The sequence below is a fragment of the Ctenopharyngodon idella genome, chromosome 21 (genome assembly GCF_019924925.1).
Source record: "Ctenopharyngodon idella isolate HZGC_01 chromosome 21, HZGC01, whole genome shotgun sequence".
Classification (NCBI taxonomy): domain Eukaryota; kingdom Metazoa; phylum Chordata; class Actinopteri; order Cypriniformes; family Xenocyprididae; genus Ctenopharyngodon; species Ctenopharyngodon idella.
In genome coordinates, this window is record NC_067240.1 from 7,232,348 (window position 1) to 7,257,118 (window position 24,771).

At 35.5% G+C, this 24,771-nt stretch overlaps 1 protein-coding gene across 2 annotated transcripts in view; it reads left to right on the forward strand.

Moving 5' to 3' along the window:
• LOC127503857 (prolactin receptor-like) overlaps positions 1-24,647 on the forward strand; it is a 30,934-nt gene extending 6,287 nt beyond the window's left edge. For both annotated transcript variants that reach the window (XM_051878027.1, XM_051878028.1), the window contains exons 2-9: positions 7,961-8,054; positions 9,363-9,495; positions 12,051-12,220; positions 14,215-14,381; positions 15,295-15,433; positions 17,398-17,494; positions 19,226-19,295; positions 20,964-24,647. In XM_051878027.1, coding sequence (XP_051733987.1) covers positions 7,991-8,054; positions 9,363-9,495; positions 12,051-12,220; positions 14,215-14,381; positions 15,295-15,433; positions 17,398-17,494; positions 19,226-19,295; positions 20,964-21,956 — 1,833 coding nt within the window. In that variant the 5' untranslated portion in view covers positions 7,961-7,990 and the 3' untranslated portion in view covers positions 21,957-24,647. The remainder of the gene's footprint in view (positions 1-7,960; positions 8,055-9,362; positions 9,496-12,050; positions 12,221-14,214; positions 14,382-15,294; positions 15,434-17,397; positions 17,495-19,225; positions 19,296-20,963) is intronic.
• Positions 24,648-24,771: the final 124 nt, after the last annotated feature.

Below are 24,771 nucleotides of genomic sequence, written 5' to 3' on the forward strand. Positions count from 1 at the left end.
TGATGTATATCTATACTAACGTAGTGTATTTTGGTCTCTGTGCAGTACACGTGCTACTCCTTTTCTTTGCATTTTGTATCTCAGCTTGTAAATATATAGTATGATTTTATATCAAATTCAGATGCATTCCCACCAGACTGCCTCTCACTTAGATTACAGTATGTCTCAGGGCCAAAATCACCTCTTCATTACACGTCACAAATGAAATATTAAATTACATTAATCAAACAATTGGTGGAAACTAAGTGCATTAAATCATTCAACTTTAATTGAAGTGAATCTATTCTCTTAAAGGGATAGTTCACCCAAAAATTACAATTGTCATCATTTACTTACCCTCATGCTGTTCCAAATCTGTATGACTAGTTTATTTTTTGAACCACAAAAGATATGTTGAAAAAATTTCAGCATTTTTTCATTTTGAATTGTCATTTTTTCCTCTGTGTTGTTTTGGCCACGATTGACTTTCATTGTATAGGGAGAAAAATCCTCAGAATATCTTCTTTTGTGTTCTGCAGAAGAAAGAAAAGTTTGAAACAGCATGAGGATAAGTAAATGATGACAGAATTGTAATTTTTGGGTGAACTATCCTTTTGAATTTTTCATTTTTTGAGTGAACTATCCCTTTAAGAAAAAGGCAATTCAAAAAAGAAAAGCCTGTTATTATATTGTCGCAATTATGTAAAACAAGTATCTTGCTTTTACGATATCTGTGTCATTTGTAATTTATAATGAGTTTACAAACTCCATGTGATCTGATTATACCTGAATGACGACAGACTACTTTAGAGATTTGCTGTTAATTAATCTTACGCAGTCGTCGCCACCCACCTGGATGACTAGATATGCCCCCAAAGACACAGGTCCAACCAGTCAACAATGTAACGATCCTAATCCCTAACATTAGTCTGGATTTGGCTCACGGCCGATCAGCTCAGTTCTGTGTCACCCACTAATGCAACACTACACCGCCGCTCACACCTTGAGGAGGTGTGTTGGATCTAGCTTGGGTTGGATGGATATATATTGTGCAGCCGGTGCAGAGTTTCATTGCGGGGGCTGGAGGAAAGATCATTTGAAAGAACAACACATTGTAGACTGACAAATGTCTGAACACTGTAAACTGTCAGAAAAAAAGTGTTAATCGACCATGGAAGTTATCTGTTTCTGTTTGAGAAACTTTTTTAAAAATTGCTTCCTGTTATGGTTTTCCACTAAATTCTGGATAATATCTAAACAGATGGCTCAATTCTAGGAAATTTTTTAATGTGTGTTCCTTAGGCAGATGTTTGGCATGTGTCAACATGCCATTTATATCCCAAACATTCAAAAATGTGAAAAAGCATAGTTGGATGTGTGTAGCATTTTAAAGTTTTTATCTACTGAATAAGTTTGCAGTTGTGTAGTTGCATTTATTGTTAATAGTTTATAGGAAAGTTTAAAACAAAAATAAATTAAAAGATTTCTTTTCCTCCTACTTTCTTGTTTCTATCTTCTACAGTACAATATTTTCATGTCAAATGCTTTTAATAGACATACAAAGTGGAACATTATAGGGTTTAATTGCATATAAACTGAGTAGAATTTCTGAAGGAAACAATACAGTTATGTTCACTACTCTCTAATGCACTCCTTCTGCAGTATGATTCACCACCTTGGCATTTTTTTTTTCCACCAAGAGGAATAAGAAGCAAAAAATGAATTTAATTTTATTTTGTTGTCATGACTACAAGAACCATGTCATCTGTTCGACTGAACTACTGTTTTACCATCTTCAGTAATTCTAAATGGAAAATTGTACTTGCTAAGCTATCTCCTTTTGATATGTGCTGAAACAACCCATATAACCTCATTGCTCTATGACAGACATGCACCCGTTCATTTGCATTAATGCATGAAATCTAATTTATGTGTAGTTAGTAAAAACAGATACTGTAGTCCTGAAGACATTCCGATAGGTTGACATTCTATTTTTATGCACAGTTTCTGATGAACTATATAGTTAATATTCATTAGTCCAAGTGTAGTTCAATATAATATAAAGAAGACCTTTTACAAAGTCTTGGTTTTGTTTTTGGGATCTACTAGAATAGGTTTTCATGCTTGATTTTCAAAAAACATTATTTTTCACATAGCACCTCTGTCGTCTGTTAGTAACGCTCTGTTTAGTTTCTGTCTCTATGAAGCCCCTCCTTCTGGAAAGTACAGTGTGCTACTATTGGTCAGCTAGATCAGTTTGTTGTGATTGGAAATATCACTCCCCTTACTATAACTGATCCAGGGTTAGATCTAGGGTTGAAAAAACAGCATCTCTTGGGCGTGGTGACAACACAGTACTAACGCGACTCAACTGCCTCTTTATTTTGTGTATGCCTTGGGCGGGAATTATTTAAGTTAGGAATGTTGTGACATGTACATTGCCGAAAGAAAACTGAAGGCTACAGTCGAGCCATTTCAGGGAGTTCAGAAACAGTGATTAATGATAGGCCTATAGAGAATAATTTGGAGTGGACTTTGTGCTTTATAACTTTGCAGACCTTTTTCATACTCAAACAGCAACAGTACACACTAAAGAAAGTAGCGTTGTCAAAAGTACTGACTTCGATACCAAGTAGGTACTGAAATTTTAAAAATGTGACATTTTGAGTGCTGTTTAGCGGATTCGTAAACATCTCTGATTGGCCATTGTGTTCACACACTCATCAGATATGTCTGTGATTGGTTACAATGATCAACGCTTCAAAAACATGTTGTAAATACTAATAGACATCAATGACGCTCTTCACTGAACACTTTCACAGATACACACGGGAGCGTTTGAAAGTCTATCCGGTCCACTGATAGAAGCCTGCTTTCAAATGCTCCTGCTTTCAAATTCAAACACTTCCGTGTGCTTTTAAACTCTCCCGTGCATTGATCAATTTAGCCAATCACAGATATATCTGATGAGCATTTGAACACAATGGCCAATCAGAGGTGTTTACGAATCCGCTCAATAGCGCTCAAAGCAATTTTAAAATTTCAGCACCGGCTTGGTATCGAAGTCGGTACTAGAAATTTTAAAATGTAAAAAAGCATAATAAGTCCTCTTTAATTTCTCGCAATGCAAAGTGCAAATGTAAAATAAAATGTACATAAAATGATGGGGCAAAATTAGGTCAGGTAATCCTCCTAGATCTTTTCATAGCTTTAACCTGAGAACATTAATTCCTAATGCCAGCAAGAACTCTCAGAGGTCTATCTATGGAATTACAGGAGACAGAAATGGAGTTGCGTGTGGGTGAGAGCGCGGGTTGCTAGATAATCTTTAGATACGGTCCGACTTGTCGGCAAGCCCCGGCTTGCTACTGTTCGCCCGGCTTAGCAGCTTACCCCCACTTGGAAGTTATGTAAGATAGCTGTAAACAGTAGGAAGGCAATCTTCTAATGCCAATTATCAGATCAAAAGGAACATTCTTAAAATCAAAGCGTTAGACAGTGGATATTGCCATCAGGAACATAGACAACAAATGAGTGGCAGGAAGCTACTGCTAGAAGTAGATGATATTCTTGTTGTGCTTGCTGTCACCACAGGCACCACAGTGTCGGAATTTTCATTGTACACGACTAAGTAACAAGACAGTGATTGTCAGTGTCTTTTCTGCAACAGTTCAGAGTGCACCATTTGTTTGCCAATGGACAAGCATTCAGTACATTTAAACAAGTCAATAGATCAATGCAAGATCAATCCTTCCAGGTTGTCATCTTTGGAAAGGTCTTGCTTAGGGTCATTATCACTGCCTGTTTTGATGTTCATTTCTTGGCATAAATGCATTGACATAATGTGCAACGATTGAAGACCAACAGTAATTTTCTTTTTGATTACATAATAAATGGCAGTATATACACGTCACAGTCAGACATGCCCCTTTGTGCTGTGATGTCTCATTACTGAATTAAACTCGGCCCAGGATTCTGTTTTGAAGATTAAAGGGTCAGCAATCCACACACCTTTATAGCTTTACTGACTGATTGCCAATTAAGGTTAGTACACAACAGACTAATTAGAATACAGTTTAGAGACGGTTTATTAATAGTTGTAGTATTTTCTCTGAATTTAGTAATTATTTAATTGGTTAAAACTCATCCTTGATAATCAAAATGACATTTCCTGTGAAAATAATTTCTTCATGCCCTAAAATAGCTTAATTTGCAATGTGCATACTAACCATCCTAAATAGTGACATTGGTAATATTCAATACTATTTAGGGCGGATAGGGTGGGTAGTATGCACATTGGGATGCAGGGAAAGTCTTATTATAGGGAGCCTCTTCTCCATTGACATCCATTAAAAAAAGGCGGCTCTTGTCTCCTTCCCTACGTACCGCAGCGTTAGCAGGCACTATGCTTTTTTTTGGCTAAGGTTGCAGGCTTTCCTTCAAGTGGCTTTGGACGACATCAGTGATTCCAGAGGGACGGGCTCTGATGACATCCAGAATGGGGCGTGGTTTGTAGTACGGGACGCAGTCAGACACGCTTGCGATTTTAACTTGATTTTCACCACAAGGGGTCTTTAATAATTGAGTATCAATAGTACTTGATATAATTGAGCACCAAATCAGCATATTAGAACCCAAGCTATGCCATTTTTCAGCAATGCATAGTTGAAGGTGTATTGAACCATTCACATCAAAAAACAACAATCCAGTGACCTCCTTCAATCTCCATGGTGGTTGAACTCATTGAGGCGCTGGTAGGCTGCCAGCTTGTGTCAGGGCAGTGTCATGCACTATTCCACTTTGCATTGAGAGGGAATGAAGCCCAACACAGTTGGACCGGGTCTTTCTGTTATGATGATATAATCTCTTACGTAATCAGATATGGAGAAAATGCCAGCTGGAGAAGCCTTTTTTTTTTTCTTTCTTTTTTTAATCTGTGATGCCATCCTGTTCACAAGGGGAAATAAAAGTTCTCTCTCTCTCATTTTCTATCTGTCATGTTTATGTCTGTCTCAATCTGCAGTCCTAATATCATGCTTTCCATGTGCTTAGTGCTTATTTTTATCATCAGATTAATGGTAGGCTGGAGATTAAGCCGATTCCGGAGGAGTCAGATGCCAAATGTATTTGCATATTATTTCCATGCTTACACCGGTAGCACTTAATATCGTAAAGCTGACAGAAACTGATATGTTAGGTGAAAAAGAGCCTGCATGCCAAAGCAGAAAATGCAAACTGATTGATTAGCTTGTGTTCCCATGCTACAGGTGTGTTCTCAAGCTAACGGCTAAATGCTAATGAAAACAATTGCTGGTAATGCATTCATGCGTCCTTTAGTTTCCAGAGAGTTGACTTAGTCATGTTTTTCTATGAGTCAGGACTTGTCTTCAGTTCAAGTTTCTATGAATTACACAACTGAGGATAGGTCAGTGGTGTATAGGTTGTGACATCATTCATATATGACTAATATATCTATATGAGAATTATTAGTATGGGCATTCATTGGAAAGATGAGCAATAGATTTGGACTTTACAGAGCTCCGTTACATGCACAGGCACACTTTGAGGTATTTGCAAGTTGATTCAAAGTCGTAGGTAACATACTTCAGACGTTTTGAATAGATTTTCCCGACAAAAATATTAAAAATCTCTACAACCCAATTGCACAGCTAATGTGGGTGTTCTGATGATTGTCTGATCCCACAAATTAAGTACATTTAGTAATTTACTTAACTTTTCGCATCATTATGAAAAAGTTCAGTAAATTACAAAGCTGAATTTTCAGTGTCACGTGATCCTTCAGAAATCATTATAATATGCTGATTTGCTGCTAAAGTTACATTTCTTATTATCATCTAACAGTTGTGCTGCCTACTATTTTTGTGGAAACAGCTAGTGATAATTTATTTTTTCCAGGATTCATTAATGAATAGAAATTTCACAAGAACAGCGTTTATTTAATATATATATATTTCAGTAGTTTTTACAGTCATTTTTGATCAATTTAATGCATCCTTACTTCATAAAAGTATTAATAAAAAAAAGAAAATCATATATCAATCATATTTTGAGTTAATTGAAATTAAAAATTTGAGTTAATACAATGAAGGCGATTGGTTTAATCAACAGAAACTCAAAATATTATTATATTATCTGAACCACATTAATTATTTAAGTTGATTTGACAAAAGAAAAAATGTTGTGATGATAAATCATGAAAATAATTTTTTACAGTGATAAATAATAAATAAAAGTGCTAATATAAGATGTAGTCCTGTTTTGTTCCCTATTTAGGTTTACTATCTTGCATTAGCTAAACATTTGAAAATTAGTTTTGCTGTGTTTGTCTGTTTTGATGAAAATTTGAGTTAAAAATGGTTTCCTTAGACCTTTAAACCTTTGCTTGGAGGCATGGATCTGTCTGCCTGTTTTATGAGTTGAACAGTTATTTCTGGAAGTTTCACATATGACAACAGCAGTCTTTTCTTCCATTGACAGAAAGGTGATGTTGAAAAGCAAGTTTAAAAGGGCTTTGCCTCAAGGTCTATGTCATGTTGTAAACATACAGAAATAACTCATAAAACTAGCAGGAAAATTCCCACACGAAGAGATACTGCTTTTTTACATGGTGCGTTGGCCATGTAAAATGTACAAAGTGGCAGTTTGATGACCGCTATATTTTTAATTGGTAGGCTGTTGGTTGCAAAACCTCATGGAATATAGATAGTACGTTTTTCACAGTAGTTTACAGCTAACTATGAATTTAACAGACCCGAATTGCTCCTGTTCTCTAAAATCAAATAGATCATGATTTATATTGGCTTTTGATAAAAAGTACTGAAGGAACAAATAATTGAGAAAGTGTTGAAAGATTTACGGGCCCGGGGGAAAAATATGAGATGGGAGGAAAAATATATGTAAATGCTTTTGCATTCACATGCAAAATACAAGGAAACACAAAGTTCATTGGGGGAAATCAAAAGTTTTGAGGGAACACATAGTTTCAAAGTGGAGCACAAAAGTTTTTCAAGTGAACGCAAAGTTCTTGGAGGAAGCAAAGTTTCTTGGAGGAACGCAAAGGTTTTGCGAGGGAGCGCAAAATTTCTCGAGTGAACGCAAAAGATTTGCAATCTAACGCAAAGGTTTTGCAAGCGAACACAAAATTTCTCGGGGCAACGCAGAACTTTTACGAATGCAAAAGCATTGAAATATATTTTTTCCTCCCATCTCATATTTTTTTCATCACCATGTCCCTTTAGGGGCTCTGTAAAGATGCAGACATGGTGAATAGGTATTGTTTATGTCCAGTGAGTGACAAGAACATATCTGATTATTGTGAAACAACCTCCTGTGATAGGTACAGTATAAAACATGCCTTCAGTTTGATTTACAGATAAAAACATTTTAGCAAAAACACTTGTTCCAGGAAAAATATTTAAACAAAAATAATGAAATCTGATCTGAACAAACAATTTAAGAGCAAATGCTAATGCAGAAAAAATAATTTTCACAAGATTTGATCTAGAACTGCAGTTTTTTTTTTTTTTTTTTTAATGGATCATATTCAAAATATCAGAAGTGGCATGATTGCTCTGGTCTGTAAGGAGTAGTTATTTTCAGGTGACAAAGAAAGTTTTCCAAATGAATATGTTTTTGTTTTGTCCATTGTCTGTTTCATTGTAATTGTCCCACATGAACATGATCTTATGTTTATACTGTCAACACAGAAGGTTCATGAACGTGCGAATCAATTACAGTTACTGTATCTGCTCTCCTCAACAACCTGTATTTTAGCATGAGACAAACATTACCAAATTAAGTCTGTTTGTCATTTTTTTATTTGCTAATGCACATTTTTATTTGTAATAAATGTATTTTGTATAAACGTAATTTCCCCATCTATTAAAGAGTTATTGGGCTCTTGTATGCCAATGGAAATGAGAACTAATATCTTGCTTTCTCTCTTATCTCTCACTGACAGATCTAAGGGGTTTAGAAGCCATCAGGGACAATGAGGAACTCTTGGGCCGTGCTGAGTTTGACCTTTATTGCCAATTTAATATCACAAGCAGCAGGTGAGCAGTGTTATTGCTTATGAACCTACAGTAGGCAGTACAAAGAAGAGACATTTATAATGTTGCAAAAGATTTATCTTTCATATAAATGCTTTTGAGCTTTCTATTCATGAGAAAATCCTTAAAAAAATATCAGTTTTCACAAAAAATTTTAAGCAGCATAACTGTTTTCACCATTGATAATAACAAGAAATGTTTGCAAATCAATGCAAATCAGCATATTAGATTGATGTGACACTGAAAACTGATGCTAAAAATTCAGCTTTGCCATCACAGGAATAAATTACATTTTAAAATAATAGAAAATGTATTTTTGATCAAATTAATGCAGCCTTGTTGAACAGAAGAGACTTCTTTCAAAAACATTAAAAAATCTTACTGACCCCAAACTTTTAAACAGTAATATGGACTTGTCATCCATTTTTGCTTAGTTTACTATTTTGTATTTGTAATATTTAACATTTATGTAAATGGTATAAACTATATTAAAAGAGTGAGATCTCACTCAGCATTGCAGCTACTTGACTGTCAAAATTATTTAAAGCTTAGACTTACAAAGAAGTAAAATTTTGGATCAAAAACTCATGTCATGGTACTTTGTACTATATATGTACTATAGCAGTATGTACTATGGTATTTACATGGTACTCCAAAATGCCACTCCATTTTTGTTAGATCCATAAAGGTACTAAAAACATATTTAAATCAGTTCATGTGACTACAGTAGTTCTACCTTAATATTATAAAGTGACGAGAATATTTTTTGTGCGCCAAAAAAAACAAAATAATGACTTTTTAACAATATCTAGTGATGGCTGATTTCAAGACACTGCTTCATGATGCTTCGGAGCTTTGCGAATCGAATCAGTGGTTCGTAGCGCCAAAGTCACGTGATTTCAGCAGTTTGGCGGTTCGACACACGATCCGAATCACTGATTCGACACAAAAGATTCGTAACGCTCCAAAGCTTCATGAAGCAGTGTTTTGAAATCGCCCATCACTAGATATTGTTAAAAAGTCGTTATTTTGGGGTTTTTTGGCGCACAAAAAATATTCTCGTCGCTTTATAATATTAAGGTAGAACCACTGTAGTCACATGAACTGTTTTAGTACCTTTTGGATCTTGAGAGAGGAAGTACCATTGCTGGCTATGCAGGCCTCGCTGAGCCATCGGATTTAATCAAAAATATCTTAATTTGTGTTCCGAAGATGAATGAAGGTCTTACGGGTGTAGAACGACATGAGCATAATGCAACAAAAATGTTGAATTCAACTAATGCACTCTAAATGGGCACAATATCTCCACAGGTGTCAGTCCCCCAGGCAAACCCAGACTCACAAGCTGTCGCTCTCCAGAGAAGGAGACCTTCACTTGCTGGTGGGAGCCTGGAGATGACGGGGGTCTGCCAACCACCTACGCCCTCTACTACCGTCTAGAACAGTCAGTCTCTTTTCTACTTTTTCCCTTTTTAGAGCCAAGAAAGCATTTCCTTTCTATCTTGAGAGTAGACTCAGTCTTTAATGAGCATCTTTACACTTTTCTTTGGCTCTTAATGAGATATCAAAGGTCTCTTGTTGTGTTGTGTCTCGCCCTTTCCTCCAGTAATGAGTGGTTTAACTGCCATGTGTTTATTTCTCTGTTTCTGAGCACATGGGAAATAATCAGAAAGACATACATGACTTGCCTTCAGTCAACACACACGTGCCCACACACCCTGTCAAATATAAATTACTCCGATTTTCACCAGAGCAGGTCCATGAAGTGTTATGCCAACATTACGGGTTTGAGATTCAGCAAGTACTGTAAACAAACCTATCAAACCTACAGTAATACCATGTAATAGTGCACCAAGTGCAGTTCGGAGAATTCATGTTCCTACAGTTTGCATGTGAAAAACATGCTAAATAAATAATTGGAACTGAATCAACACTATACTGAATTCAGCTGAACAACTATTTTCTTTTAGAGCTGCTATACAGCCTAAATGAACTCTGTTTGCATAACTGAATCATTTTCCTGTTATCACTGTAAAGCTGCTTTGAAACAAGCAGTATTGTATAAAGTGTTATAAATAAAGGTAACTTGACTGAATTATGGCATTTCAAGGCTACAATGATAAGATACAAATGAAATGAGCTTGTAATTTAAAAGGGAAGTTTGACAAAAATTTGCATACACCCCCTGCAGTAAAGATGAATCATCAAATATTTTTGGTCCATTTTCTCAGAAAAGACTGTACATTTACTGCAATAAAACGTTTATTTTGTCAACTGTAAGGAGTACACTAGCATATACACTTCTGTTCAAAAGTTTGAGATCGGTAAGATTTTTTTGTTGTTTTTGAAAGAAGTCTCTTATGCTCACCAAGGCTGCATTTATTTGATTAAAAAAATACAGTAAAAACTGTAATATTGTGAAACATTATTACAACCTATTCAAATGTAATTTATTCCTGTGATGTCAAAGCTGAATTTTCAGCATCATTACTCATTACTCATCATTAATCATTACTGCTCAGCAAACATTTCTGATTATCAATGTTGAAAACAGTTGTGCTGCTTAATATTTTTGTGATACATTTTTTAGGATTCTTTGATTAATAGAGTTTTTGTAATAATGTAAAAGTCTTTGTCACGTTTGATCAATTTAATGCAGCCTTGTTGAATAACAGTATTAATTTCTTTCAAAATATATATTAATGACCCCAAACATTTGAATGGAATTGTAGATTAGCATCAAAGCTAATAGACATGGACTAAACCCCAACAGCTCCAGTTTACCTTAAGAAAGTCATTTTCTTTTTGGCCCAAACATAGTAAACGTAAAGTACACTGAGCAAATCTAGTTAATATTTTGATTGTATCAACATTAGTATTGAGTACTATGGTTGGCACAGTATTGTTTTTCAGTTTTGGAAGTACACATTTTTGCCTCTGGTTATGGTATGCACCGATATCATTTTTTAAGGACCGAGTACGAGTACCGGTACTTCTTTTTCTAGTACTCGCCGATACCGATGCCTATACATTTATTAATTTCTCTCTCTCTCTCTCTTTTTGGTGTTGTTGCAGTTTTCCAATCACAACACAGTGAGACTAATGAATGTAGGACAGCTTCTTTATTATTACTCTAATGAAAAAAGTAATAATTTTTATGTGCTTCTCACAAACTTAAAGAACAAAAAAATTCACAGTGTCCAATAACCTTCAAAGGGCATAATTACCAATATATATATATATTTGTTATATAAAAAGAAATTTACAAACAAATTACAAACACATCTTTTTCAGATACAGTAGGTTTATTTACCATGTATACATTTATTTAACATATTTTGTTGTTTTATTAACATTAATGACATATAGGCTACGGTCCCTTTAAGACCGAATCCATGGATACTGACACATACCCTGTTTTCACCCAAATGTTTACGTCCACTTAAGCCATAACTGTATTTACGTGAAATACTCCACACGATGGACATTTTGACAATTATGTGTGCATTTGACCATTCAGGCGCGAGGAGAACTGATCGCGCGCTGTCTGAGAACTGGGATCGCGCGCAAGAAAGAGAGAGAGAGCGCGCGAGAGAGAGCGCTTCTGGACTGCGTCATTCAGCGCGATTCCGCCTATCCCGCCTTCACGAATCGATAACGAATTGTGATTGAAAGCATGCAGTTCGCAATGTGTGTGTTGTCATCATTAATTTGAAGTGTTTCCACTCCCTTGAGGATGACATTGTTTCTGCTGCTGCCGCCGGTGTCTCTGTGCACGGAAAACTCGTTTTCGGTTACGTCACGTGAGGTATCGGTCTTTGGTATCGGGGGTATTTTTACGAGTACGAGTACAAGTACCTGAGCTTGGTATCGGGCCCGATACGGTATCGGTGCATCCCTAGTGTTCAGACACAAACTAGAAATGTTCATATTTTTATTTTGGTGTCTAAATTGTAGTTAGCATGTGTAAATCGGTCTGTTAATATCTTTCATTTTCAGCTCAGAGACGGTCTACGAGTGCCCAGATTACAGAACCGCGGGCGAGAACTCGTGTTTCTTCAACAAAAATGACACATCGCTTTGGGTCAACTATAACATCACCGTGGTTGCTACTAACGCCCTGGGGAAGAATATTTCAGACCCCGTGGAGGTGGATGTGGTCTATATAGGTATGCTTATATGTTGTCATCATAAGCTTTTCTGTAGGTACATCCTGTACTGTATCACCCTCTCTCTTCATTTGTCACCCATTCATTTCTCTTCAACCACCTCTCTCACCTTATGTTCTTTCCTGTATAATGTGTCATTTGTTCGTAATTTCATTTATCAGTACATATTGGAGGTTACTGACCGCTGTTGCAGATTTTATTGCGGTGGAGTCATCAATGAGAGGAATGTTATTGCTGCCCGACCGTCTGGAATCACTGTTGCGAAAGACACAAAATTATTCTGTCCTTTGGGTCATAAAACATTACACAGTTTCCGTCGGTCACATGTTCTCTCCTGCATTAAGCCAAAAGGGTAATTTTTACCAGTCTAATTAATTTTAGTGGTTTATTTTTAGCAGCTATTTCAGTTCCTGCACAGTTATCCACCTGATCTGAACAATTTTGCAGTCCAATTCCATCTTATCATTAACTCATATGTACAACTATAACTGAGACTAAACTTTAACTAAAGTTTTTTATTCATGCTGAAGGTGCGAAACACTCATTCACACTACGAAGAACACTTTTCTGTTCTTTCTTTATTCCTCCTTCAACAAGTTTATGAGCAAAGGTCCCTTAGGATGACATTATTAGATGTCGACTAGCTTTTTACCCTCTAACTGGAAGAAACTAGTTTTCTGTGTTATTGCTGAATGTACAGAATTGTAAATCAATAGTTCACCCAAGAAAAAAACATTATGTCATCATTTACTCACCCTCGTGTCATTTCAAACCTGCATGAGATTGTTAGAACACAAAATAAGAAAAACTATCAGACCTATTCTTTTCTGTATAATCAAAGCATTAAGTTACTAGGGGCCATCAAACTGGTTTGCAATATATGGTTTGGAACACTTATATGGTGCTTTTTTTGTCCTAATATATTGACGTTCAGCAATATGTTATATTTTGTGTTTAACATGAGGGTGAGTAAATTATAACAGAACTAATTTTTGTATAAGTATTCCACATTTAAAATGGTGTGATCTACACTACCATTCAAAAGTGTGGAGTCAGTTTTTTTTTTTTTTAAAGGGGACCTTTTACAAGATGTAATATAAGTCTCTGGTGTCCCCAGAATTTGTCTGTGAAGTTTCAGTTCAAAATAAAGATAATTTATTATAGCTTTTCAAATTGGGTGTGAGCAAAAACACGCTGATTTTGTGTGTGTCCCTTTAAATGCAAATGAGCTGCTGCTTCCGCCCCCCTTTCCAGAAGAGGGCGGAGCTTTAACAGCTCACGCTTCACTTGCTCAACAACAACAAAGCTGGAGAATCTCACGCAGCCAAAATGACGATTGTCAGTAACGGTGTTCAGCCTTACATTGTTCAAACCGAAGTCGGGTACTGATGGAGAGACTCGGGAAGAAGTTAAAACTTTTAGAATGCATCTGGACGTTTCTGAATTGTTAGTAGATAAATGTATGTAGTTGCTGTGGAGTTGATTCAACTCATCGACTAGCATGTGCCGTCATGTTAATCTTTTGTGCAAATCCAGCGTTGAATTGACCCTCGTTTGTGAAGCAGTCCGGCGTAACATGACGGCATGGCAACAACACTCTACTACAACAACTCTTCCTCTTCTCTAAAGCAGCCCAACATGGCCTCACCACCTTTGTTGCATGTTCCCAGGGGCAGGGTTTATGTCAATTTTGGGGTTTGTGATGTCACCAACCCAGGAAGAAGCTTGTTGTAGTCCCTACCAGACATTTGTTGTGGTCCTTAAAAAAAGGGATTGATTTCTAACTAAATTAAAAAAAGTGAAATCATAATCAAGGACCCCTATAATTAATACCTTTATTCATCAAGGATGCATTCAATTGATCAAAAGTGACATTGTTGTAAAGTCTTTACTGTCACAAAAATGTATCACGGGATCATATTATTAGTACATTAGTTGGTTTAACTCTTGTATATTTTGCTTATCTTATCCTGTCCTCTCTATTTTACCCACAGTTCAACCAAAATCTCCAGAGAACGTCACAGCAGTAGTGGTCCATGAAGACCAGGGTCCGTTTGTAAAAGTGTTCTGGGAGAAACCACGAACCGCAGACACCCGCTCAGGATGGATCACGCTACTTTACCAGCTACGAGTTAAACAAGAAAAAGATAAAGAATGGGTGGTGGGTAAAAAAAAAAATTGTGCATCTTCTATAGAAAATTTTTGATTATCGATTACATTTTAGTCTAGATTGTTACCTTATTTGCACTTGACTATTTAGATTAGTGCCACCTACAGGAAACAACTAGAATACAGTTGGCTGTCTTCACAACATTACACGCTTGTTTTCTTGATATGATGGACTAGTATTACCAACTAACTTATTGAATGTGAGCTTTTCAAATATTACCAAACAGACTAGAAAATAGTTAACTGTAGCAGTTGTTTGTTTGTGACTTTATCCAAGAACTTGAATGAATGGAACGCTGGTGGACAGCCATTAAATCAGCTGATACACAAGAGTTTAATCATTGACTGTCCCAGTCTGGGTTTATGTCTTCATTAGTCCGCAGAAACCTGAGGGAGGCTAGATATGCAGAACAACAGGGACTAGATCAAACCAGATTTTTTTGCCCAAAGGCTGTACTTCAGTAACACAGAGGAATTACCAATAATGATTGCCTAGTGACAGAGTAACCTGAGAGCAATAGTATTGGCTCTATGAACTGAGACAACACAACTGATGATTATTGCTGATGCTGTGATTGTCATGATTTTATGTGTTAACTACATGAACATTTTAGTCAAGAGATTTTTTTTTGTGAATTCACAAAACTTTAAATAGACATATCAACATATTTTGCAATATGCAACAAATAGAGTTTGTATTAAACAAATGTTAACAAATGATAATGTATTACATCCAAAAATATACAAATATTAAATTTGTATATTTTGGGATTTAATACATTATCATTTATTTTTTAAAACAGTAATAAAAATATGAATACAGTTATTATTAATAAATAAAAATATATTTAATATATTTTCATATTGATTAATGAGACTTAAGTGTTTTCTTTATGTGTGTGTAGGAGTATGATGCTGGCAGGCAGAAGTACTATAACGTGTTCAGTCTTCACCCTGGTAAATACATGGTGCAGGTGCGATGTAAACCCGATCATGGATTCTGGAGTGAATGGACCAAAACCACCTACATTATAATGCCAGACTGTAAGTGTTTTTTTTATTCCCCATTATTTGAAGAAAACTTAGTTATTATAAATATTTTAGGGATATATATATATATATATATATATATATATATATATATGAGAGAGAGAGAGAGAGAGACACCACACACACACACACACATTCATACACTGGTCAAAACTTTCAACTTTTTAAATTTTTTTATTTCCAGACTCAAAGTCCATTAGAAAAGAAACAACAAACAAACACCAAAAAATACATACAATACACAGCATTTAAAAAAGACAATTATACCAGTATTTTCGCATAGATGACTGGTATCGGATCACACTTTGCCTAGGATTTGACAACAGCATAATAATAGCATTCTGTGAATTATCCAGCCAACAATTAAATTTATATATCAAATTTCTCATTAAAGGTTCAAATCAAAAGTTTGCAATAATTAATATTTTTGATATTTTTGAAAGAACTCCGATACTTAGCAACGCTGCATGTATTTGATCAAAAAATTTTAAAATCAGTAATATTGTGAAATATTATTACAATTTAAAAAAAAAACTTTAAAATGGAATTCATTTCTGTGATGCAAAGCTGAATTTTCAGCATCATTACTCCAGTCTTTAGTGTCACATGATCTTTCAGAAATCATTCTAATATGCTGATTTGGTGAACAAGAAACATTTCTGATTATCATCAATGTTGAAAACAGTTGTGCTGCTTCATATACTGTGATATACTACCATTTAAAAGTTTAAGGTAAGTAAGATTTAAAAAAAAAAAAAAAAAATAGAAATTAATATTTTTATTCAACAAGGACACATCAAATCAATTGACAGTAAATACATTTAGAATGTGTTACAAAAGATTTCTATTCCAAATAAGTGCTGTTCTTTTTAACTATCTGTTCATCAAAGAATCCTGAAAAAAAATTATTACAGTTTTCAACACTGATAATAAGAACCATTACTAATAATTAAGCACTAAATCAGCATAGAATGATTTGTGAAGGATCATGTGACACTGAAGACTGGAGTAATGATGCTGAAAATTCAGCTTTGATCACTGGGATAAAATACATTTAAAATAGATGACTTTACTGTAAATGCAACCTTACTGAGCAAGAGCTGATCAAAAGATTTAATTATTCCAAACTTTCGACCCCCAGTTTATATTTTTATTTATTTATGTTTATATAAAACTGATTGTTTTACTAAATTTTTTCTAAAATATTTAAACTAAGTTATATTTATCAACATAACAATTTGAGTTGAAACTTATAATCCCAGATTTTCTATTCTCTAACTTCTGAACTTGCCAGCCGCTAAACATATAAAATGTGCACCAGTAGGCTAATGAAAGAAACGAAAAATGATTTCAGTTTAGACACATGTAAGAGACGTAAAACATTTCTGGTCCAGTAGGTTGAGGTATGCTTGAAGCCTATTAAATTATCATCCGGCACAGAGAGCCTTTTCAGGACCACAGCCTGTGATTCTATGGTCTCCCGCTGAGTCTGAGAACAAATCTGCTGTACGCATATGTATCTAACAGAGCAGACAGTTCTAGAGGGAATACCAACAGACCTTCAGTTTCTCCAGGGAGTTATGACCTCATCTTCACCCGGCTAGCACAACCTCAGCCATGCATGTTTTTGAGCTGAAGCTCCTGTTAAGCCTCAGTTGCCCCGGAGCTTCAGGCCCGGAGGGAGTCGCACCTGACGACTGCAAGCATGAAATAGAGCAAAATGAGTCAGAGATCAGCCTGTTCCAGCTCACAGCATTTTCAAATACTACACTGTTCCAATGTGTGCTATTTTTTAAATGCACTGACCCAATTTTACCTACCATTTATCCTGTTATTCTTTTTAATTTTTTTAGTACTGTATGTGTCACTGCAAACTACTGTCATAAGTGAAAAACAAATTGCAGTAGAAATGTACTCTATTCATCACTATTTCCTGTTTTTGTGTTTGTGTTATATAGATCTATCCAAAGAGCGTTCGCTGTGGATCATGGTCACGGTTTTCTCTGTTTTCGTCGTCCTCATCCTCACCTGGATGCTAAACATGAAACGAAACAGGTGCTTTTTTGAGCCTGAAACATTTCTATTTATTTATTTATTTATTTATTTATTCATTTATTTTATTTATTTTAAAGATTTTAACATTTTAAAAATTAGCGTTAACACATGCGATTAATTTTTTCAGTTTTAAACAGCACCACGAGACTAACGAGAGCGCGCTGTCTGTGAATGTTGTGTCCGTGTGACACACACAAGACTCGTGTGCACAGAAAGACGCGCACCAGTATCGAGTTTTCTTTCGCGCTTGAACAAACAATAACTTACAGAATTATGCCAAAATGTCAGTTTTATCGAGTATCCTCATAAGAGCAGTCTTAAATGAGTTAAATAATGTGTTAAATGAACTTAAAGACTTGTGAGAAAATGAGATCTGCGTCATATTCGGCGCCGGCAGGTCTTAAAGGTACAGCAGCCTAATAAACCAGTTGCTGTGATGTCTGTCATTAATGTTAATCAAAGAACAAAGGTAACAGAAAATTGTAGCTTTAATAAGGATTAATCTATGTTTAATTTATAATTTATGCAGTGAAGAATGTTTGTTAACTTTATTCAATTTCTGTATATTTCCTACCTGTTAGACAGGTAGGAAGGCCACAGGTAAATATGACATTTATTACAATAGGTTTATGTGAAGATTGTTTTAAGTTCACTTATATTAAGTTGTTATTTTTTAAAGCCTAATAAATGTTGAAATTGATAGCTTTTAGTTATACTGTAATGTTGAATGTCTATAATTAATGTTTAAAAAATCAATTTCATAAGACATCAGTACCAGTATTAGTATCAGTGATACTGGTCTTCATTCATAAAAAATACGCCATTAAACAAAAAATTAAAATATACTGTCTTTAAGTTGTTTCTACATTAATTTGGAGAGTAACTATAAAATTATTACAATAAAAAAATATTAAAAACTCCAATGTTTTTAATCGCGATTAATTACAGAAAAAGATGTTGTGAATTATTAGTTGTTGTTGTTGTTTTTTTTTAAATGTAATGTTTTTGTTTTCAGATATATTTTAACATTATATCGCTGGTTGGTATCTCATCTGTTTAGTTTTGCATTTTATTCTGTTTTTATATCAGCACTGGAAAATGTAAAGTCATATCTATCAGTGTGATTGAAATCAAATTTGCTCAGACCATATCTATACATCATTTGCCTCATTGTTTTTGCTGACAAATACTCATTATGTAGGATTAAATTGCCATTAGAGGATTGATCCAGATTTTGCAGTACCTCACTTCACCCTCAAATGTTTTTAGGCCAGTTTCTCTCAGCACGGATTTAAATAGACAAAGATAGACTAATTACATTGTCAAATAATGTGAGACATTCTCAATAGTACAAGGACAAACGGGATCCAAAATTAATCTCTTAATCCTGTCGGGACACGTGGAAGCTTTTGTTCCGTACTCTAGATAAGTAGTTTTTCAGTATCCATAGTGCTTATATTATGATCATGAAAAACATTTGTTGATAGACATTGTTCTTAACCATGCATTAACAATGAAATGATGACAAATTAACTCCTTAGCAAACACCTTAGGAAAATATAATAATTATCTAAATAAATCATCCAAATAAGTACTTTTTATCCACTGAAAGAACTGAAGCGGTTTATTTAACCTTTGAAAAACAGTTTTGTGCAAAATGTTGAATTCAGTATCAACTTTTAGAATCTCATTATGTTTTTGTTTTTTTTCTCCAAATATATTTGTGTTTAGTGTGAGGCTTTGTTTGCTGCCTCCCGTTCCTGGACCGAAAATCAAAGGATTCGACAAACAGCTGCTCAAGGTAATAAAAAGGTCACTCATGCACCTCAGAAGGGCCTGTTTTCAAATCATCCTTGAAAATTTTCAAGTTAGCTTTAAAGATAGACTCTTTAAGTTAGATTGAATGTGTTTGTTGTAACGCCAGACAGCAAAGATTGATGGCACTTGTGTTAAAATGCAACCATTGAAAGTTAATTAAGTCAAGTGACATTTATTTATATAGTGCTTTGTACAATAGAGATTGTGTCAAAGCAGCTTCACACTAATAAACAGGAAAATAGCATGTTAATGTTGCAGAATTCTTCAGTTATGAAACAAATTCAACTTTAGCTGTAAAGCAGCTCTACAGATGTCAATAGTGTCAATATTCATCTCAAGTTAGTTCAGCGTTGATTCATTCAGTTCAATAACAGTGTCTATGTTGCAAATTTCATCTATTATGAAACAGGTTCAGTTTAGTGAAGCAGCTCCACAGAAGGCAATAGTGTCATTATTCAGTTCAATGTTGATTCAATTCAGTTCAATAAGTGTTGATGTTACAAAGCTCATCCAGCTCAATTCAGTTTAAATTTTGTTTTCAGTGTCAGTGCAGTTGAATCAATAATATTACTGAATATTAATTGTCTTTTAAATCCCAACTAAGCAAGCCAAATTCAAGAAAAACTTTTTTCCCCAAAGATCCATAATGCTTCAGAAGACAAATTATAATAATCTTTATACCCCTTAAAATGCCAGGTTCATTAATTGGGAGGCATGTGCTGAGGAAATAAAGGTTTTGATATCTTCGACATTATTAGGGGTTCAAATGCGTAGTTAAAATTGTTAAAATTTCCAAGGATCAGGATTCTCCCCTAAAAGTGATCGGCAGACCAAACCGTAAGTCATAGAGGCTTGAAACTTTGAGGGCTGGTGAAATTTATGGGTATTTTGGATTTTTTGAAAAACCTACTTTTGCGAACTAGTCCTAGTTTTTTGGCCCGATTGGAACCAAACCAGTGCGGCAAGATTCTCTGGAGTCTGATTGTCAATAATTATCAAAAAAGCTGAAATTTCAATTCAGGGTCCCTAAGGGCTGCCAAAACGTTTGAAGTGGGTGGAGCCACTTTTTCTAAAATGGCTCTAACTTGTAAACAGAATTAGATATTTTTACCCATCTCAGCACACCTCATTCTGTGGTCGCGTGTAAACGGACACGGCGACTGGCCACTTGGTGGCGCTATAACTAGAAAAAAACACGAAAATGGCTATAACTACTTCACCGTTAGTCTGATTGACTTGAACATTGGCATGCAGTGTCTTTGTCCGAGGTGCCATGATTGTCTATGAGGACATTGACGTATGTCAAAAAAACATGTCCGCCATCGGCCAATGAAATTTGAGCAGCTATCAGACAAGGTATGAAATGAAATTCGCTGGGCCTGTTTGACTCATAGCCCTAGAGGGCTATAACTGTTAAAAAGGTGTAAAAACCATATAGTTCCTATCATAAATATATTGCCTGTATTGCCTGTAAATGGTCTTTTCCATCTATGATTGAGATGGTTACAGGCTTGCTAAATAAAACCTAATACCTTTTTATGCATGTGCTTAAAGGCCTTAAAGCACTTAAACCCTGATAATTGCTGCTCGCCGCTATATTTTGAATTGCATTTTTAGGCAGTTATTTCAATTTTTTTTGTTTTCTTTACAGAGTGGGAAATCAGAGGAAATTTTCAATTCTCTGGTGATCCAAGGTTTCCCTCCAACCACCGATTATGATGACTTACTGGTGGAGTACCTTGAGGTGTACGACAATGAGCAGCAAGAGCTGGTACTGGATGGTAAAGATCTATCAGAGGACTGCATAAAGTCCAAAAGCCCGTCGGACTGCGACTCCGGCCGGGGCAGCTGCGACAGTCGCACCCTGCTTTTGGAGAAGTGCATTGAGGGACGGGAAGGAAGCGGAAGTGACCAACATCAGTACAGCCAGCATGGAGAAACAAGCTGGGCTTCAACTGAAAGCAGTGAGAGCCAGGGCCCTGAACCCAGTTCACCGGAGTCCGTTGATGGACGCGTCAAGACCTGGCCAATTGTGTGTTTGTCTCCCGAAACTCAACCTTACCACCACTACCAAGTAGGAGGTGCGAAACCGGCCTACCACAGCGTCCCAGAGATCCTCAGCCATTTGTCGCCACATGCAACGGCAAGCAACTACCACCAGCTTCACCATCAGGACATCCCGCCACAGGAGGGCCATTTCAGCAAGCTGGCCTGCTCACATTCCCAAAGCTACAACCAGTTCAATCTGGATGGCTCTGACACTCCTGCTCACGGCGTGCCTCCGTCACGTTCCTTGGGATACGTAGAGGTGCAAAGGGTCAACCCGGAAAATATGCTACTGCTTAGGCCGCTTTCAGACCCAAACCGTGAGCTTGAAGGGTCTGATTGCACCGGGGAGGACTACAGTAAGGTCAAAGAAGTGACGTCAAACAATATTTTGTTTCTGCAAAGGGAAACGTCCCATCAGTGTGTGGACAATTACAGCCAGGACTTGGACAGCCAGGCTGATCAATGCACAAGCCAGCAACCACCTCACCCCTGCAAACCTGCAGTCCACCAATCGTACAGTCCAATGCCACAGGAAGGCATGAGGGTGATGGGAAACGGTTATGTGGATTCAACTGTCTTAATGCCATCTTACTAGCATATAGTGGTCCAGAGACAATAGGGCAGAGAAGGCAGAGCAAAAACAATATCCTAAACACTAGACTGTCAACAGCTCATGCCAAGCCCTAAAAGAAGAGCTTTTGTCCCTCTCAGAATAAGAGAATTAAAATTTATACAAATGATTTTGACTTTTAATCAGAGGCAAGAAGGTGTCGTTTCAGAGGTGAGGTCTGAAAAGGCTCTGTGCGCTGTGAACTTTAAGTGTGCAGTTTGAAACGTGTTGTAAAAGTCACGTTTCAGATTGTGTACTTTGATGAGGTGACACCAAAAATTTTTCTTTTTACACTTAAAATAACTGTTTTAATGTCTTTAAAGTTAACATAAAATTCAAATGGATCCTGTTTACTTTAATATACTTTTCTGCAAAATTTCCAACTAAAAAAGTTCTCCATCTCTGGTACAACTTTTCCTTTTGGCTACATGTTAGCCAATAGCGAAATAGCTATTTAGGCATTAGCTGTGTCCCAAATGACGCACTATACACTATGCACTTATACTTATGCACTATGCACTCAACCGTGTAGTGTATGAATTTTATAAGGTTATTTTGTAATGATAGCCCCTCTTCAGTCAATTAAGTGCATCAACCGGGTATTTAAAGTGTACTTTTTCTATTTGGAATTTTCAGTGTGAACACACTACTCACACTATTATACTACAAAATGCCATTGTGCTCAAGTACACAAACTGGGACACACCTATTGTGTTTTCATTCAGGTCTACTATATAGTTATAGAAAGTCCACTTTTCACAATCCAATCAGTTCCCGTTGAATATATGCTCAATTTTTATGCTGTTTTACTCAGAAATATATGGTATTATAGAAGTAAAATGGGTTTCAAAACCATTTCATGTTAACTTGAATGATTTGTCATAGTTAGAGGTTCATGAGATTTGAAAACTTAGCACTTCGCATAGTTGCCCTCAGCAATCCACTATGCATTATATTATTGTGTGTATTTTGCATCATGGCTCTGTTACGTGTTCAAAACCACTTTGGTTTATTATACCACTGTTCACTCCTAAACTACATGATGGGATCGGTTGCTATAATGTACATGGACAATATTTTTATGAACTGATTTTGAGTGTTGTAAAAATATTCACCCAATTCAAAGCTTTTGCTTGATGCATTTCACTCCACATTGAAATGAATTTTAAATATAACGGCATTTACTTAAAACTCCAACATGCGTAGTATGGTGTTTATTCTGAAAACAGTGCAATCTCAGCCATACAATTCAAAATGTCTTTGCATATTTATGATACACTAATGCAAATGTAAATACATCAAAAGGGATTTGAACTGATTGTAAACTGTTATAATTTTAGAGAATTTGCCTTTGATATTTACAGCTCTCAGGTGGAGGTAAACTCACCGAATGTATTTATTCTAAATGTTATTGACACTGATTTTGAACACAAAGGCACAGCTGGTGTAAAATGAAAAAATATAAACTGCCAGTGTTTTTCCACGTTACAGTGAATTATTCGCTGTAAGAATTTGTGTGTTTCTCTGAATGTTAACCCTCTGAGAATCTATTTTTCCAAATCTGTATATCCTTCAATCATAGGTAGCCATTAATTCAGCATTGCATATTTTTTATGTTTGATATAAAAAAGAAATTGTAAAAAATATTTTATAAAATTCATTCCAAAATAACCATAGTTATTATATTGTGAATGCACAAATCACTAACCGTGAAACCAGTTATACGGATACGATTTAGCGAAAATAGCCCTTGTTAGTGCAAGAGTCAAACTCCACGTTGCCTTATTTTATGCAGAAATCTCTGAGAGGAGACTGGTGTGTATTTTGTTGGAAAGAGTTATTTACTGAACATGTGTTTATGTCTAAAGTGGACATGTAAAATATACAATAAATTCAATTGTTATATATAATATGTAGAAATGCATTTATATGTAACCTATAGATAATATAAATACGATAAATAGTTTTCTTGGGTTTGCCTAAGCCATTCAGTACATAAATCGTCCTAATCTAATTTTGTTGATTTGTGAGTAGCATAATTCTTTTATGTCTTTGTTGTTCAACAGTCATACATTCTCAGTTTCATGCATAATAAATCTGCATGGACAGAGTAGGCCTAATGCATAAATTATTTTAATGGATTTTAATAGATTTCTAACTCAGGCAATGGCAAATCGACAAAATGTGTTTGTAACAGTATCTAATTTAACGTGAAGCCTCAGGACAACAATGTGAAATAATATTTTAGTCTTTTCATCTGAGAGTAAGCTATTGAAGAAAAGGCATGTGGATAAATTTCCAGGAGGATGATTATATACTCATTTAGGCATTAAAGCTTTGTTACTGAAATCAGTTTTTGATTTCAATATATCAAACCCAAGCCACTTCAATTTAATCAACATTTTGCTGTATTAAAATCTTTCAAATTCAAAAACATTAGTTTGTTATACACTAAGAATATGGCTTGTTGAAATGATGTCGCTATTTTCTTTACTGTCTTTTTTTTTTTTGTGAATTCAAACAACTGGAGGTGCTGAAATTAAACTTGTGATGTTAACCTATGTAAGCCGACTATAACACATTTCTGTAATACATCCTTATTGTGTTCTGCTTTTCCATAACAAACATTATTTGTGAAACTACATAGCAAAACCATTAAAACATGCTCAGACTGTTTCCGGTGTGTTGGAGTGGTTATTCTGAGAATGATGACTTTTTATTTTGCCCTGAAACACATTTAACCAAATCAGCAAACGCACGTACAGTTTTTCATGGGAAGTATTGCTTAGTAGAAAATAAT